Source organism: Rhipicephalus microplus, chromosome 2 (genome assembly GCF_043290135.1).
Source record: "Rhipicephalus microplus isolate Deutch F79 chromosome 2, USDA_Rmic, whole genome shotgun sequence".
Lineage (NCBI taxonomy): Eukaryota > Metazoa > Arthropoda > Arachnida > Ixodida > Ixodidae > Rhipicephalus > Rhipicephalus microplus.
Genome location: NC_134701.1, coordinates 163,170,685 through 163,185,344, shown reverse-complemented (window position 1 = coordinate 163,185,344; position 14,660 = coordinate 163,170,685). Strand labels below are relative to the sequence as shown.

General features: G+C 42.5%; 1 protein-coding gene across 3 annotated transcripts in view; it reads right to left on the bottom strand.

The window, feature by feature from the left end:
- LOC119170601 (condensin-2 complex subunit H2) overlaps positions 1 to 14,660 on the bottom strand; it is a 105,580-nt gene that overhangs the window by 86,016 nt on the left and 4,904 nt on the right. For all 3 annotated transcript variants that reach the window (XM_037421817.2, XM_037421819.2, XM_037421818.2), the window contains exons 4-5: positions 14,182 to 14,283; positions 9,124 to 9,179 (exon numbers count right to left, since the gene is read on the bottom strand). In XM_037421817.2, the coding sequence (XP_037277714.2) occupies positions 9,124 to 9,179; positions 14,182 to 14,283 (158 nt within the window). The remainder of the gene's footprint in view (positions 1 to 9,123; positions 9,180 to 14,181; positions 14,284 to 14,660) is intronic.

Below are 14,660 nucleotides of genomic sequence, written 5' to 3'. Positions count from 1 at the left end.
CTAACGAAGCTGGCGAGACAAACAACGGCACCCCCATCAACTTCCCTTCGTGCACCACGAGCTGGCATGGTCCGTATAGACTTTTGATAGTGATTTTTTTTTCCATATGTTATTTTATTATACCCAGCTGTTAATAACTGCAGTTGTGTGCGCTGCGTCATGAAATATGCTCAGAAGCGAGAGCACGATCTTCTTGTTTTCCTCTCTTTGTCATTTTCAGTTTTTATCATGTCCAGTTATTTTAATAAGATTTCGCGATGTGTCTATTTGTACCCTTGCTGTGTCCGTTTAGAGCATATTTTTTTTTTTCCAGCTATTCCTGTCATCGAACGTATTTGTGTTTTTTTCTCAGTTAATTTTTGTTAGCTCTTGCGACTGCCTTGTTTTAATTCAAAATTTGTTTATAATAAAATGTCTTTGTCTGCTCTATGAGTCAGTCAGACCCGAACATCACCACACGTGCAACCCCGATTGGGTCGAATGGCCTACAAAAAAATCTGAAATGTACCACTTGGAGGCCTTTCAAGCCTTACAGGCCTATATGTAATGTGGAAGCCTGCGAGTCTGCCACACCCCGCTGTTAGTATGGCGGGGCTTCACCCAATGCGTGTGACACATCTTTATTTTTTTAAGCAAAAGAAATAACAGCCAGAAAACATTATTGTATTTTTGGGTGCAAAGGACACTTTCTTTCTTGCATATTTGTCGGTGAGTATTATATACCCAGGAAATTCATGCGAATCTGCGAGACCGATACGTAGAAATTTAGTGTGTGAGTACAATAAAGTGAACGTAGTTTTAGATGTCAGCTACCAGCTGTGCATGCAGTGTGGTGACCACGGAGATAACGGCTGCAATTGATTGATATGTGGGGTTTAACGTCCCAAAACCACTATATTATGAGAGACGCCGTAGTGGAGGGCTCTGGAAATTTAGACCACCTGGGGTTCTTTAACGTGCACCCAAATCTGAGCACACGGGCCTACAACATTTCTGCCTCCATCGGAAATGCAGCCGCCGCAGCCGGGATTCGAACCCGCGCCCTGCGGGTCAGCAGCCGAGTACCTTAGCCACTAGACCACCGCGGCGGGGCAACGGCTGCAACAAAAGCTTGCAATAACAGTTACAAGACCAAAAGTACTACCTCATTAACACCATCAGTTTCCACGTGAGACATCACTCCACCCCAGCAGTAGTCACAGCTTCTGGCTTCCCGTCCCCATTTACTTTCTTTATGCATGTGTGTAGGTGTTAACAGTGCGGTGCAATCATCGTTAATGTGTTCCCATCAAGCCTCATGTCATAGAGGACATCAACATGTTTCCCAAGGTGCTTACAACGCCGTGTAAGAGAATTACTCAGAGGCCGACAATGGAAACTCTGCGATGGCGCCAACGGAGGCGGAAGTGCTTTTGACAGTGCGCCGGATGATGTGGTTTCTAATACAGTGAAATAAATAGCGATTTTCTGTGCAACAGGAGAGCATTACAGAAGACTTGCGATAATTGAAACTCTGATAATTCATACTTTCGGTTAATTCAAACAAAATGTTCAATTTTTTGGTTGGCCCTGTATTTTTTCAATGTATTTAAAAGCCTCTCAGTTCTAACTCCTTCATTGAGTTCATTCATACTTTTTGCAGTTCCCCCCCCATGCAAAAAAATATCTGCCACTTTTCAATTAATATTTAATGAAAAATTTGCATGCTTATATAATCATAACAGTCTAAAAATGAAAAATAGGCACCTCAGGCCTTCAAGGAAAAAGGCTTTGCTAGTAAACAAATGTTTGAAAGAACGCACATGCATGGTAAACCGTGATGCTTCTCAACTGGTATAGAGAGCTTTGTGCTGAAGTCACATATAGCAAAGAAGCAGTTGGCAATTCACGATTTTTTTAAGAAGCCTGATCAGCAGTAAACGGTCGATGAACTTGTGGACCTTACACCTCTGCTTTTTGTTCATTGCGCACAGTTGGGGTTTCGCTTAAAAAAATTTTTTAATCTGATAAAATTAATGCCTAATCATTATGTGTTGTGACCTCAACCAGAGTCATCTATCTGAGAGCTTCTGATAATTCAAACTTCTTAATATTTCAAACAAAATTCTTTGAATTAACGAAAGTCGATTGCATTTTAGAAGTTTCGCACTGCCTCCTACAGAAAGTCAACGCCTTGCGTGACTACGCATTTCACGATGAACATGTGCTGCATGCACCGTTGTGTTTTGTCATGTTGACACAGTTAAAAATAGGTCTTTTAAAGGACGGCCTCTTTAAAAGCGATAATTCCGTAACAAACAGACCAATTGCAGGGCGCTGCTTAGCCTGTCAAAAGTTTAGTGTTCCTACATCCAAACCAACCTTGAGGATACAAGCTTCCCTGTTTGCATGTTTGTCGATTAATAATGGGAGTCTGCTGTGTTTGCATCTCCAGAAACGCTGACTGCAAAGAAGCACAGTTAAGGTGGTAGCAGTAGCAATTTCATTGCAAACCCAGTGACAAGCATACGAGGGGTGCGTTACTAAAGCAATACAAAAAAGAAAGAAAGAGTGCATTGCGAACCTACTGTATTCACAAAATTTCGAAGATCTGCGAGGAGAAGAAAAAGCAGGCAAAGAAATCAGAAAAGAGAGTGCTAGGACACTTGGAAAGCCCACACAATCTCATGCAAGCATAGGCACATGAGAATTTGGCGAGTGGTAAGAGGCGACGGCAAAACAATGGGTATGTATGCGACAAGGTTGAGAAGATAAGGAGTAGTCTGCAAATTAAAACGTTACAATGTTGAGCAATGTAGAGTTGAAAATGTTTATGCACATTCGCCAATGTATGAAGGCTTGCTTGTCTGCCGTGCCTTGTATAGAAATGACACATTCAACGCTGACTGATTTCATTTGAGTTTCGACATGCAGAATAAGCAAAATTGTACATGGAGCAGTCTGTGTAACGGCCACATTTTTAAAGCAAGCAGTCGGCAGTTCACGTTCACTGTCTTCGACTTTCGTATTCTTAGATGTTGCATACACATGCACCAAATCAACTTGGTGAAGAAATAAGATAAGTGAAAATCGGCATGTAAATGGTTCCTTTTCAAGCTTAAACATAGTATATATAAAAAAAAACCTTCATGAAAAAATTGGGAAACTGGACAAATTTTTCGCATCAGCGACCCTCGGTTTACAATCACCTTATAAAGCAACGTTTAATGGGTAGCCACTGCACCGCCTTGAGATTTTGAAGCCCGTAAACAAAACCAGCCAATGTCATGTATTTGATTAACAGTAACACTGTGATTGATAGCTTCCTTGCAACAAAAAGTTACATTTTAGTCGCTGATACTTTAATACTAGGCTTGTGCGAATATTGAATTTTAGGTTCGAAGCGAATACGAAACGAATAGTGATTTCGTTTGAATAATGTTGAATCGTATCCAAATGGTATGTATCACATATAAAACAACGATGGGAATATTTATCACGACCTAACTAACCTGCACAATGTTTTTCTTTCAATTGAAATAGGGGCTCTAACAGTGATGGAAGCGAGATTTTGCTTTTTGGAGCAGATTCTGGAGCAAAAAAATGATGCTTTGGAGCAGCCTGAAGTGTCTTCGGAGCAGAAAAAAATACTACAGCTTAGGATGCTATAGCTTAGGGTTGCTATATAATGTTTTCGGAGCAGATGCATGTTCCTAACGACTCCTGAAGGCTACAATATCAATTAAGCATGCAATAAGTATATATATTTATTATTAAACATGCTGTATGCTAGTATGCAGCCAGTATACAAGCAGTATAGTAGCATCATTGGCATAAATCATGGGGGGGGGGGGGGGTCAAAGGAGTCCAGACTTTTATTGTGTTCAGGTGGAGGTGGACAGCCCTTGCAAGTGTCCCTATTGAGATTCAGCTTCAGCACGCGACACAATAGAGTTAACAGTTAAGTATAGCGCAATGAACTGTCTAAAACTATTTAATAGACTTTCTATTTTTTTTTACTGCATACCTGTGTTAAATTCCCCTCAATTGTGTGAACTATAGAAATTGCAAAATGGTGAAAAAAAAAAAAAAAAACAGACCGAATAGAACAATGCAATTACTCGAGTTCGGACCCCGTGCTCGTTTTTTTTTTAATTTTATTTGAAAGCATGATTTAATTCTTATATGAAATAAAGATACAACTCATATTAAAAAATGGCCACCACGGCCTGATATGTGTCACCCCTTGTAATTTTATTTACGCCACTCAGTAGCACACTAGGATGATAGTGCGTACAGCCTGCTCTTGGTTTTGTTTAGAATAACGGGATGGTCTCAAGGTTCAGCTTCATTCTCTTTAGTTTGCCAACACCATTTTGGAGCAGGTTTGGAGCAATTGGAGCAACACCTCCACCAGTGCTCTAAGCAAATGTCTTTTTTTTTTTTTTTGTCGAAAAAACCTTGAGTGGTAGTGCAAATTGAGTTTCATTACGATGCTGGTGATAATTTGTAAAATAAGTACCATTTTAAAATTTATTATACATAAAGCATGTAAGCTGTCATACCAAGCTTTAAAGTGTAATATAACGATGAATTGACTTGAGGGTAACATGTTCATTTAAAGGTGCCCTGCAACACTTTTTCAAGTAGCCACGAAGCCACTAAAGAAGCTTATTGTGTCACAAGTTCACCAACGCAAAATTTTTTAGAATCAGTCCAGTACGAGCGGAATTCCAAAGATTTGTCACACGCTGCAATTGCATTCTTTCTTTTTGTCACGATGAAAGAGCTGAAAGCTAAGCAGGGAATGATGGTACAAGGAAAGGAAAAACGTCATGCATGCCTTGGGACCCTGAGCACTTTTTCTCACTTTTCTACTTTTTCTTCGAATACGCGGCCTTTCAGTGCGATGGCGCATGTACACGTGGACAAGCAATGGTCCCAATAACCACCGAGCATGTCATGCTCAAGTCAGCCAGTGGCTTTGACAAGTGATTTTTGAGCTTTTAGTATCCTTTGCCGAGAGAAGAGGGCAACTTTTCGCTAAATTTTAAAATTTATTGTGAATTGCAGGCCCCGTGCTGTGCTATAATATTTGCCTTGCATGTTCTCGGTAGCCTCGACTTCTGATCGGCAGCGTTTTCTGACCATGTTCAATAAGTGTTGCAGGGCCCCTTTAAATTTGAAAAAGGGCTTTGCGGCGGAGCGAATTTGCCCTGTATAGGTGCTTTCACGACTTAGCAACCCTACATTGCAGTGAAACCACTTCTACAGGCGGTTACATGCGGATTAATATACATGCGGATTAATATTCGTTCATTGCAAACACTTCGAAATTTTCAATAATTTAAATTCGAATCAAAGCGAATTTGAATACTCTACTATTCGTTTAAATTTTCGAAGCGTTCGAATATTCGCACAAGTCTATAAATTACAGTCGAACCCCTTATAACGATCCCAGATATAATGATCTATCAGTTTCAACGACCATATTTCGATGCACTTACACGATTTTCCCTATGTTACCCATAGAAACCGTGTCCACATATAGCGAACATTTTTCAAGGCCTCCCACTGTTACAATAAACATTTCCGATGTGGTCGCGATAAAAATATTGCACATACAAAGTGAAAAAAAAACAAAAAAAGGCATTCTAAAGTACACGAGAGGTGCGTGCTCACGCGTGCATAGTGCCCCCCACTGCAGTTTACTTGCAACGAAGATATCGCGGACCGTGACGAGCACCGCAAGCAGATTTTTGACACTGCAAGCAAGGTCGCTCACTTTCCTGGCATTTCTTCACCAGCAGAAAGGCAGTAATGGAAGAAAAAAAAAGGAGGCAGCATGAAGAATGGCGATCAGTTTCCTCACGGCAAACTTTTATGACGTCCTTTTCTGCAGCTATGACTGTTGCCGACTAACGAAACAATGACTTCGAAAACAATAAGCCATAAAATCAAGAAATAATAACTTTTGGTCATTTAAAAATTCCCTGTGATGCTCAACTAGCCGATGCCACAAGATGCCACAAAAGGTGTTTTGCCTTTCGCTAATGGCTATGACTGGTTTATCAGTGATACGACTACCGCACGCTTGCGGTAAGCATATATAGATCGCGAAGGCGAGGTGGCCGATAGTGATGAACACGCCATTGTGGCTCACTGCCAACAACCTTACCATAGTCATCTGCAGAAATGTGCTTTGCTGCGCATGTTTAAATTGCGCGTAGTGACGGCAGTACAAGCACGTGACATTGCCACAGCGTCACGCAAGGTTGCTGGCAAAATGTGTGTCATCGTCGAGTTGATTGAACACGCTGCTAGCCGCTCCAGAGCTCCACACGGGGTGAAGCATGTGTGAAGACTGCACGAACGTGTGCATACATTAGACTGCAAACACCCCGGCACGCGATGGCGAAAGTCGAGTAAGCAACCTGCCTGCAACTATTCAGGGATGATTGATTGCGGTACCGCACTTCAATGGAACGGCGCGAGTTCGTAGCGAACGTGGTTTAATTCACTCGTGAGCACAGACTTGGAGTTGTTTAACACGCAAAAAGGCCTAACCTGTCACCGAAGCCGTTAACACTTTTTAATAAATATACACAAAAAAAATGGTTCAATCACAAAGTGCATGTCTTTAAGGGTGAATCCATATGCAATGTACTACCGTATACACGCGTGTATGGGCCGCACCCGTGTAAGGGTCGCATCCCGTTTTTAAGAAGCACATATTAAAAAAAAAGTTGTGTGTAAGGGCCGCATCCGCACTTTCCTTGACCCATGCGTATTCAAAATGCGCGCGCGTGTGTGAGCTACTAGGCGTTATCAGTAGATGGCGCTAGAGAACGTGATTCTCATCATCACCATACAGTACAGCATTAGAATAATTTGCTGGTTTTCTTCATGCTAATATGTTCATAAAGTTGGCTAAAAATTTTAACTTTTTTCAGTAGTGTTCATACACCCGCCAACTAAACGTTAAAGCGGGATTTTATCTTTAACTTCTGACACTTCTATACAAACGCGCTATCCATATCGGCATTAGCATCACCAACTTTGGTATTTGTGCGTTGTTCGGTCATTGTGCTGTTCAGCCTGCCATGTGCTCGAGTTTTGCGCACCGTTGAATGACTCTGGGAGTCTAGCTAGTTTTCTGCGGGACGTTTACGTTTTGGCACGATGGGCAAGCAGCTGAATAGCTATACAGCTGGCTATAAGTTTAAGGTGATCAAGTTTGCCCTCGAGCACGGGAAACGGGCCGCCGGCAAAAAATTCGATGTTGACGAGAAGTGTGTTCGACGTTGGTGCGCCCAGAAGAAAGCCTTGCAGAACACCAACATCAAAAAGCGCGCTTTCCGAGGAAAACAGTGCAAGTATCCTGATTTGGAAGAGGAGTTGCTCCGCTATGTGACTGAGGTGCGGAACGATGGTTTTGCGCTCACTACAGACATGCTGTGCATGAAGGCACTAGCCTTGGCACGTGCGAAAAATATACCGGCCGGGGATTTCAAGGCAAGTGCTGGCTGGGTGCGAAGGTTTCTGAAAAAAAAAGGGACTCTCTTTTCGGCGAAGGACCACGCTGTGCCAGCGGCTGCCAGAAGACTATACCGGCAAATCGTCCCCCCACACAACCCTGGAAGGAGGCGGTGCCGGGACAGACGTAGGATGATGATGGGTTGATGAGTTAAGTGTGACTCTGGGACAAAGCGTTTCGGCGCCGCGTCTCCTTCCTATCTGACAACGGCACCGACAAGGTGCTTAGTTTTCACAAGCATGTCATCAGACTGCGCCATCAGCACAGTTATTTGTTGTCGCAAATAGCGAACGCTGATCAAACTCCTGTGTGGTTTGACTCTCCCGAGAACTACGCAGTCGAAGTGAAAGGCAAGGAGAGTGTCGCCGTGCGGACCACCGGCGCTGAGCGCCAACACTGCACTGTGATGCTTTGTGTGACCGCGGACGGGCGGAAGCTACTCCCGTACGCTGTTTTGAAAAGGAAAAGAATTCCCAACGAAGTTTTCCCCAAGGGCATCATAGTTAGAGCCCAAGAGAAGGGATGGATGAACGATGATTTGGTGCTAGACTGGGTGAAAAGTGTTTGGCAGAACAGACCAGGAGCTTTGTTGGCCAAACATTCACTTTAAGTATTGGATAGTTTCCGCGGCCACCTTACCGATAAGATGAAGGAGCAGCTGCGCCGTGTCGGCACAGACATGGCCATGATTCCAGGCGGCCTCACAGGAATGTTGCAACCATTGGATGTGAGAGTGAATCGACCATTCAAAGTTGAATTCCGAAGACTCTACACGGAATGGATGGCAACCGGCAACCATGAGCAGACGCCGACCGGACGGCTGAAGAGGGCACCGCTTGCTACTGTTCTCGGTTGGGTATTGTCGGCGTGGAGCTCGGTGTCGACGGACATTGTGTCCCGAAGTTTTAAGGTCACTGGGATATCCAACAGCCTGGATGGCACCGAAGATGACTGTTTGTGGAATGATGGTGCTCCGCAACACACTATCTCGGACTCCGAGTTAGAGGACTCGTCGAGTGACGACGATTAAGCGCACACGCGGCATACTGCAATAAACGCTCTTCGTTCACTAACTGGTACGTTGTTTTTAGTTCACCAAAAAAAAAAGTACGTGTATGGGCCGCAACCTGAAAATTAGCCCTCACTTCCTGAAAAAAAAGTGCGGCCCTTACACGCGTTTATACGGTATTGATCTAACAACCCCTTATCGCGGCACTCTTGAGTTCGTTATAAATGGGTTCGACTGCATTCAAACCTGGAAGCGCACTGTAATGCCGTTTCTCTTATAGTGCAGAGGTTTTGTTGAGACTCTAAAAAAAAAAAAAAAGAGTAAAGCTATAGCACAAAAAGCACTAAATACATGTGTAATGCTGGCAACATTGTTTTGTCGAGGAAGATGCCTAAGAGGAAACTAATAAGCAATAGGTAAACAATTAAAACAGACCAGAATACAGTTACCACCTTTTAGTAAATATGTACATTGTATTCAGACAGAGGACAATATATAAGCTACATTATCAACGAAAGAAGTACAATGAGCACTGTAGATTGGCTCAGTAGTATTGAGCAGATACATGCAAGGTATGGAAAACAAAATAGGAGAGTACCTGTTGTGAACTATTTCGGCTGCCATCTTTTGTACAAGGGAGTGGAGATATTCCACCTGAGAAAAAAAAAAGAGAGAAGCAACACTGAAATTAATCCTGCTACAAGAACAGCCCCCCCCCCCCCAAATTAATGAGATGGAAAAAATCAGTCACATTTCACTCAATTCCCTACACTGTCATAGCCGATCAGGGTGACAGTAGTGGAAAAAAATGAATATTTTGTTTTTAATGCGAGTGAAATTACAGACCCCCTCCAGGTGCATTTGCAATAGATGTTGGAAGCTCCACAGGGATGTACGAAGTGCTTGATTTTGCAGCCGCAACAAAGCCAAGCAGCCACACAGCCACGCTGCACCCAACTTACTCTGCAAGAACCAATGAAGTGTGCCTGGCTTGCACTTCTGTCATAGCAGAGTGTGCAAACCAAACCGTGGCACATAAAGTGATTTCAGTGGAGAAGACAGCAAGTGCCAAACTAAATCGAATATTTCATCTGTAGATGATAAACACTGATGAATTCCTTTAATATCACCTTGTGCGCCAATAAGATATGCAAAATAACTGACAATGTCATTGGCAACACCTATTACGTCAGCTTCCTGAAACTTCTTCACTGTATTTCTTGATCTTCATACTGTTCTTAATGATTCTTTGCCTTAATGTGAAACCACTCTTTTATATATATATTTTTTCTTGCTTTATTAAACTTCGCTGTCGTTTCAATGCAAAAAGGTGACAATCAGGAGAGGCTGACCTCCTCCAAGTGCCCTTTATCAACGCCATATAGTACAAGTGCCAGCTACTAAGCATGTGCAAATACTTGAGCACTTGAAATAATTGAACGAATATTACAGTATTCGAATTTGCTTACACATAAATTTAAATTATTTGAAATTGCAAAGTATTTGAAATGAACGCACATTAATCCGCATGCACCTCCCTTCTCTTGTACAGGCGAAATCTGCATTGCCTCAAAGCCCCAGTTCAAGGTTAAATTATTATAGTACCCCACCACCGATTAATAATATTGTAAGTTTAAAAGCTCGTTATACAGGCTTGTAAACTTGAAGTATTGCAAATGAAATAGATCAACATTCGTACATGCCTTGTTGCGCAGATCAGTAGGGTCACGGCAAATATGCATAATAAGTAAAGCATGCCATCCAATTCAATTTGAAATTACTCGACCAAAACCACCATTCACTTAGAACCTGAAATTTACTATTTGTGCATTTCTTCCAACTATCTTCACATCTTGAGTTTGTTTCAGAGCACGGTAACTGCACACTTGAAAAGTGCCTTAAATGCAGCTGTATTTTCAAACAACACTCTTAATAATGGGGGACGTGGCTTTCGGTACCAGCTTTCTCATTTCTTTATGGATTTTCATGAAGATTAGCACACTTGTTCAAAATGTTTTTTTTTTATTGCTACTGTAGAAATTTCATGAACGTATCTTTATGGTTATCTTTATTTACAATACATTTCTCCTTCTGGTCTTGTACAGAGCTTTATCCCCTTAAAAACATAACAGGAAACTCGTTGACAGCGCTATACATTCTAAGACGTCTGATTGAGGGCATTACATTGCTAGATTTTTTATTTGTAACACAATTTTTTTTTGTTCTCATTTTTCACAGGGCGACTGAAAGGGGCGTCGCGGCAGTGTGCAACATGTCAAATAGTTAATTATCATAAATATATGAGGAGACATGTCTTCATAGCTCTATTCCAACTCTGATGACAGATGAAAAATTGTGTCTCCTTGTCATCCGAAAGCAGCTGAGAAGGCCGGATGCTACGAAGCAATGTCTATGCTCCCTTTTAAGCCCTTACCGCACAGTGTCGCGAATTCGTGACGTACCGAAACACTTCGCGCAAGCAAGTCAAGAAATGCGTGCTGCCTTTAATGCCGGCTGTGAAGTACTCACGGGGAACGTAGCTTTCAGCATGAAAAATTTAGCGCTATCTTGTGTAAGCTATTTTATGCCAGAACCAATTGTTTTGTAGCTGATGGCGGATAGTACGAAGCGCGTGCAAGAGCGCTCACTTCGTACTTTCTCACCTGGCTGATGCAAGTTCTATCTTCAATAATTTTGTTTATTTGGTGCGTATGCGTTCAGGATGTGGCACACGACATGTCGCAGAATTCTGAGGCACATCCTTCATACATAAAAGTATGCATTAAAGGTGCATTTTAGATCATTGAACTGCGGAATCATTTAAAACTTGCTATTTAAAGCTAGAAAGTGATAAACAATTTTCATTTCTTCGGCAGTTTAATAATTCAGGCATTCAAGACATAGGGAAAAGAGGAGGAAATATTGTTCCCATGCCACCAACTCAGCCCATGATTCATGTGCGATTGGCTGAATGTCCTTACTACCAGCTGGAAGCATTTTCATAAGCAAAGTAGTAAGAAAGCCCTTAATCATAGGTGCGAGCCTCGTTAAATTTTCTTTCCTGTACAGCTTTCACCCAAAGCATTGCATAACACTAATCAAAGTGTTCACAAGGCCCGATAAGTCTCAGTAAAAAAAAGGACTTAATAAACAATTATATCGGGCAAGTTGGTATGAACCAATCTTGGCAGGAAGCATGAAACTTCCACACGAGAACATGAGAGAAGAGACACAAGTGCTTAACTTCAACTACAGTCAAATCTCGTTACAGCGAACCTCAGATTAACGATTTTTTCAAAAATCCCTCTTGTGGGAATTGAGGCTAGCCCGCCACCACTGCACGTGCTTTGTCCCCATTCTCATGTCCTAACAAGACTCTCCCCTCCTCCGGGTCCGTTGGCACTGGGGAAGCGGGAGTGATGTTCACCCATCTCACCCAGAAGTAGACCGTGGCGCAGCGCTCAAGTCTCTCAAGATGTATCGCGCGCGTGCGTCGGGAGTCAGTCAGAGATTTCTAGGCACAGCCAAAGGGTGAGCACACATTCTTTTTTCGTCCGTTGGCTCCCTTAGTTTAGAGCTCGCTCGGACTCGTCAACGGTGCCTTGCGCCCCCCGGCGAATGCTTACCTTTTGTTGCTCCTTTCAAACGCTAGGCCGAAGAGTCGTGCGGTATTCTTGCGCATGGTCGTACTACACAGACCCATACTTCTCGAAGCCGACACGAGCGGAGTTAGTCGTCACTCAAGTGATCGGGCCTAGCAGTCACAGATCGTGAGAGCAGCGCAGCATAGTCGCGAGGGCCCATTTCCCTAAGCGGCATGTCAAAGTGAATTCCTAAGGAGACGTGCTCGCGGCACCCTTTGTGTTGTACTTTTCGCCCGTGCCGTGGATAAGACTCGTTTGTTTTTCCGGCGCCTTTTTCAACGGGGGCTGCACTGCGTTTTTGGTGTTGTCGCAGGCAATTCAGTGTTGTGACTTGTTTGAAATCAGTACTCTGTACTTGCAACACTGCGCTCGGCGCCTTGGCTGTCCGAACGCGGCCCTGCGGCTTGCTAAGACAGAACCCATGCTAGTGGCCGTACTCCTTCAGAATACGCCACACACTACACCCTCCAAATGTCCATTGGTCTAATGTAAAAGTATTTTATTGCTATGAATTTCAGAATACCAAATATTTCCAGAACAACGTATCAAATTTTATCCCCCTTGTATTTCCACAACACTTCAAAATAACGAATACCGACCTTAAAAAGTTATTTGCCATTCCTGCTGCTTTAAACAATCAAACGCGTTAATAAATCTCTGTCACAATATAAAATGCATGCATTGTCAAAATACGGCACACAACCGCACTCGTTACAGTGGACAGCCAAGTAACCATCGGTAGCCTTTTGTATTTTATTGTGACGTTCTTTTACCCTCTCTGTCCAACATAAGCGTGGCCACAGGACAAGGGCACTCTATGAACAACGAACTGTGCACATTCAACACAGTCATTATAAGCTTAACTTTGCAACCCTTTTTTTTTTTGTTTTTTTTGCAAAACAAGACAGATTTTTGCGACATATTTTTGGCAGTTTCTCTACAGCAGACGTGACCACTCGGACACCAACCTCATTTCCAATCTTTTCAAGGGGACAACAGTCGTTTTCCGCTACTGCAGGGAAGTGTTATTACGCTTCCAATTTTGTTTCTTTAGGTCCCTATACAGAGATTCCACGGCAGCCATGACCAGTCTTTGCGGGTAACTTGCTAGCAGTCAGCAGGTTAAGCGCAAAAACTGGTTGTTGCCTTCGTGCTTCCTACCAAGACAAGAAAGAAAAGGACCTATATCTTAGCTTCCCGCCATTCTGACCCTTGGCAGGACCAGCTGAACATGTGGGAAATATTTCAAAACATCTGACTCCGTAGTTGTCAAATCTACATTTTATGCTACAAACCACAAAGCAATAAAAAAAGTGATGTTGTAATATACGCAGGAGAAAAATATATTGAAAAAATTATGGATGCTTTCCGCCAGGGGTGCCGAGTCTGGAAAAAAAAAAAAAAAAAAGCAGGTGGGTGGCCTCCCTCATTTTTTTTTCCCACTTGCTTTTCTATCTCTTTTCTCTGTTTTTTCTATCTTATTATTTCTCTTGGTGCCTTGCTCTTTGATGTTTTCTTTTTAATCTTTCTTTCAATTTCCTTCATTTCTCTATATTTTCCATATTATTGTTCTAATCACTTTATTTCTCTCTCCCTCACAAGCTTCACGTGCTTTGCTTCGCTTCAGTGAGCAGAATTTTTGCTTCACGCCCGCACCTGCTGTACTCGGTAATGGGGCTTGACTAATGCCTGTGGTGCCTAACCCCCCGTGAAGCCTCTTGCAACACCGGACAAACTGCAGCCAGCTGCAGCAGCACTGCTGTTAAAAAGTTAGTCACACAAATACACAACAATGTGTAAAATAAGAAAAAAAATTGCAGTCGTGCAAGGCCTGAGACATTGCAGTTGTGACTTTACTATAATTAAAATGTATAACCAAGACTATGCATGAACTTTAAGACCAATTTATCAAAACTATACAGTAAGTAGTAGACCAAATTATGCTTTTCCAACCATTGCTATACAGCATGAAAAAACAAAAGAAACACAAAAATGTGATGCAAATTATTCACCTTTTTGCCATAGACGAAGGCACTTCCTTGAATCAGAAAGGCTGCTTGGGTGAAATTGACGCTGGATTCGCCTTCCTGGTAGGTGATCGGAGTTTGTGACAGCTGAGAAATGAAAAATAAAATAAATAAAGAATATCACGAGACTGACAAAAAGCAATCAAGGCAAACAGTGCATGTTGCTTCACTCTTCTACAGAAACACAAGGAGCATGCATTACCACTCCATCAGCTGCTGGCAGTTATGAAAAGTTGCATTTTGCACTTTGACATGCAATCAGGTTTGCCCGCATTTACATCTCCGAGCAGCAATGAGACCTATTCGCATTTATTCCATCAAGTATATCTTACACAATGCAACCCAGCTCGCAAGCCCAGTTAGGAGAGAGAATTTCATAACTTCACTCGAGTACTGCAATATCCTTTTCGAAACCCAACTGCCCGACAAAAGCAATGCCCAATGTTCTCCCCAATGTAATACGT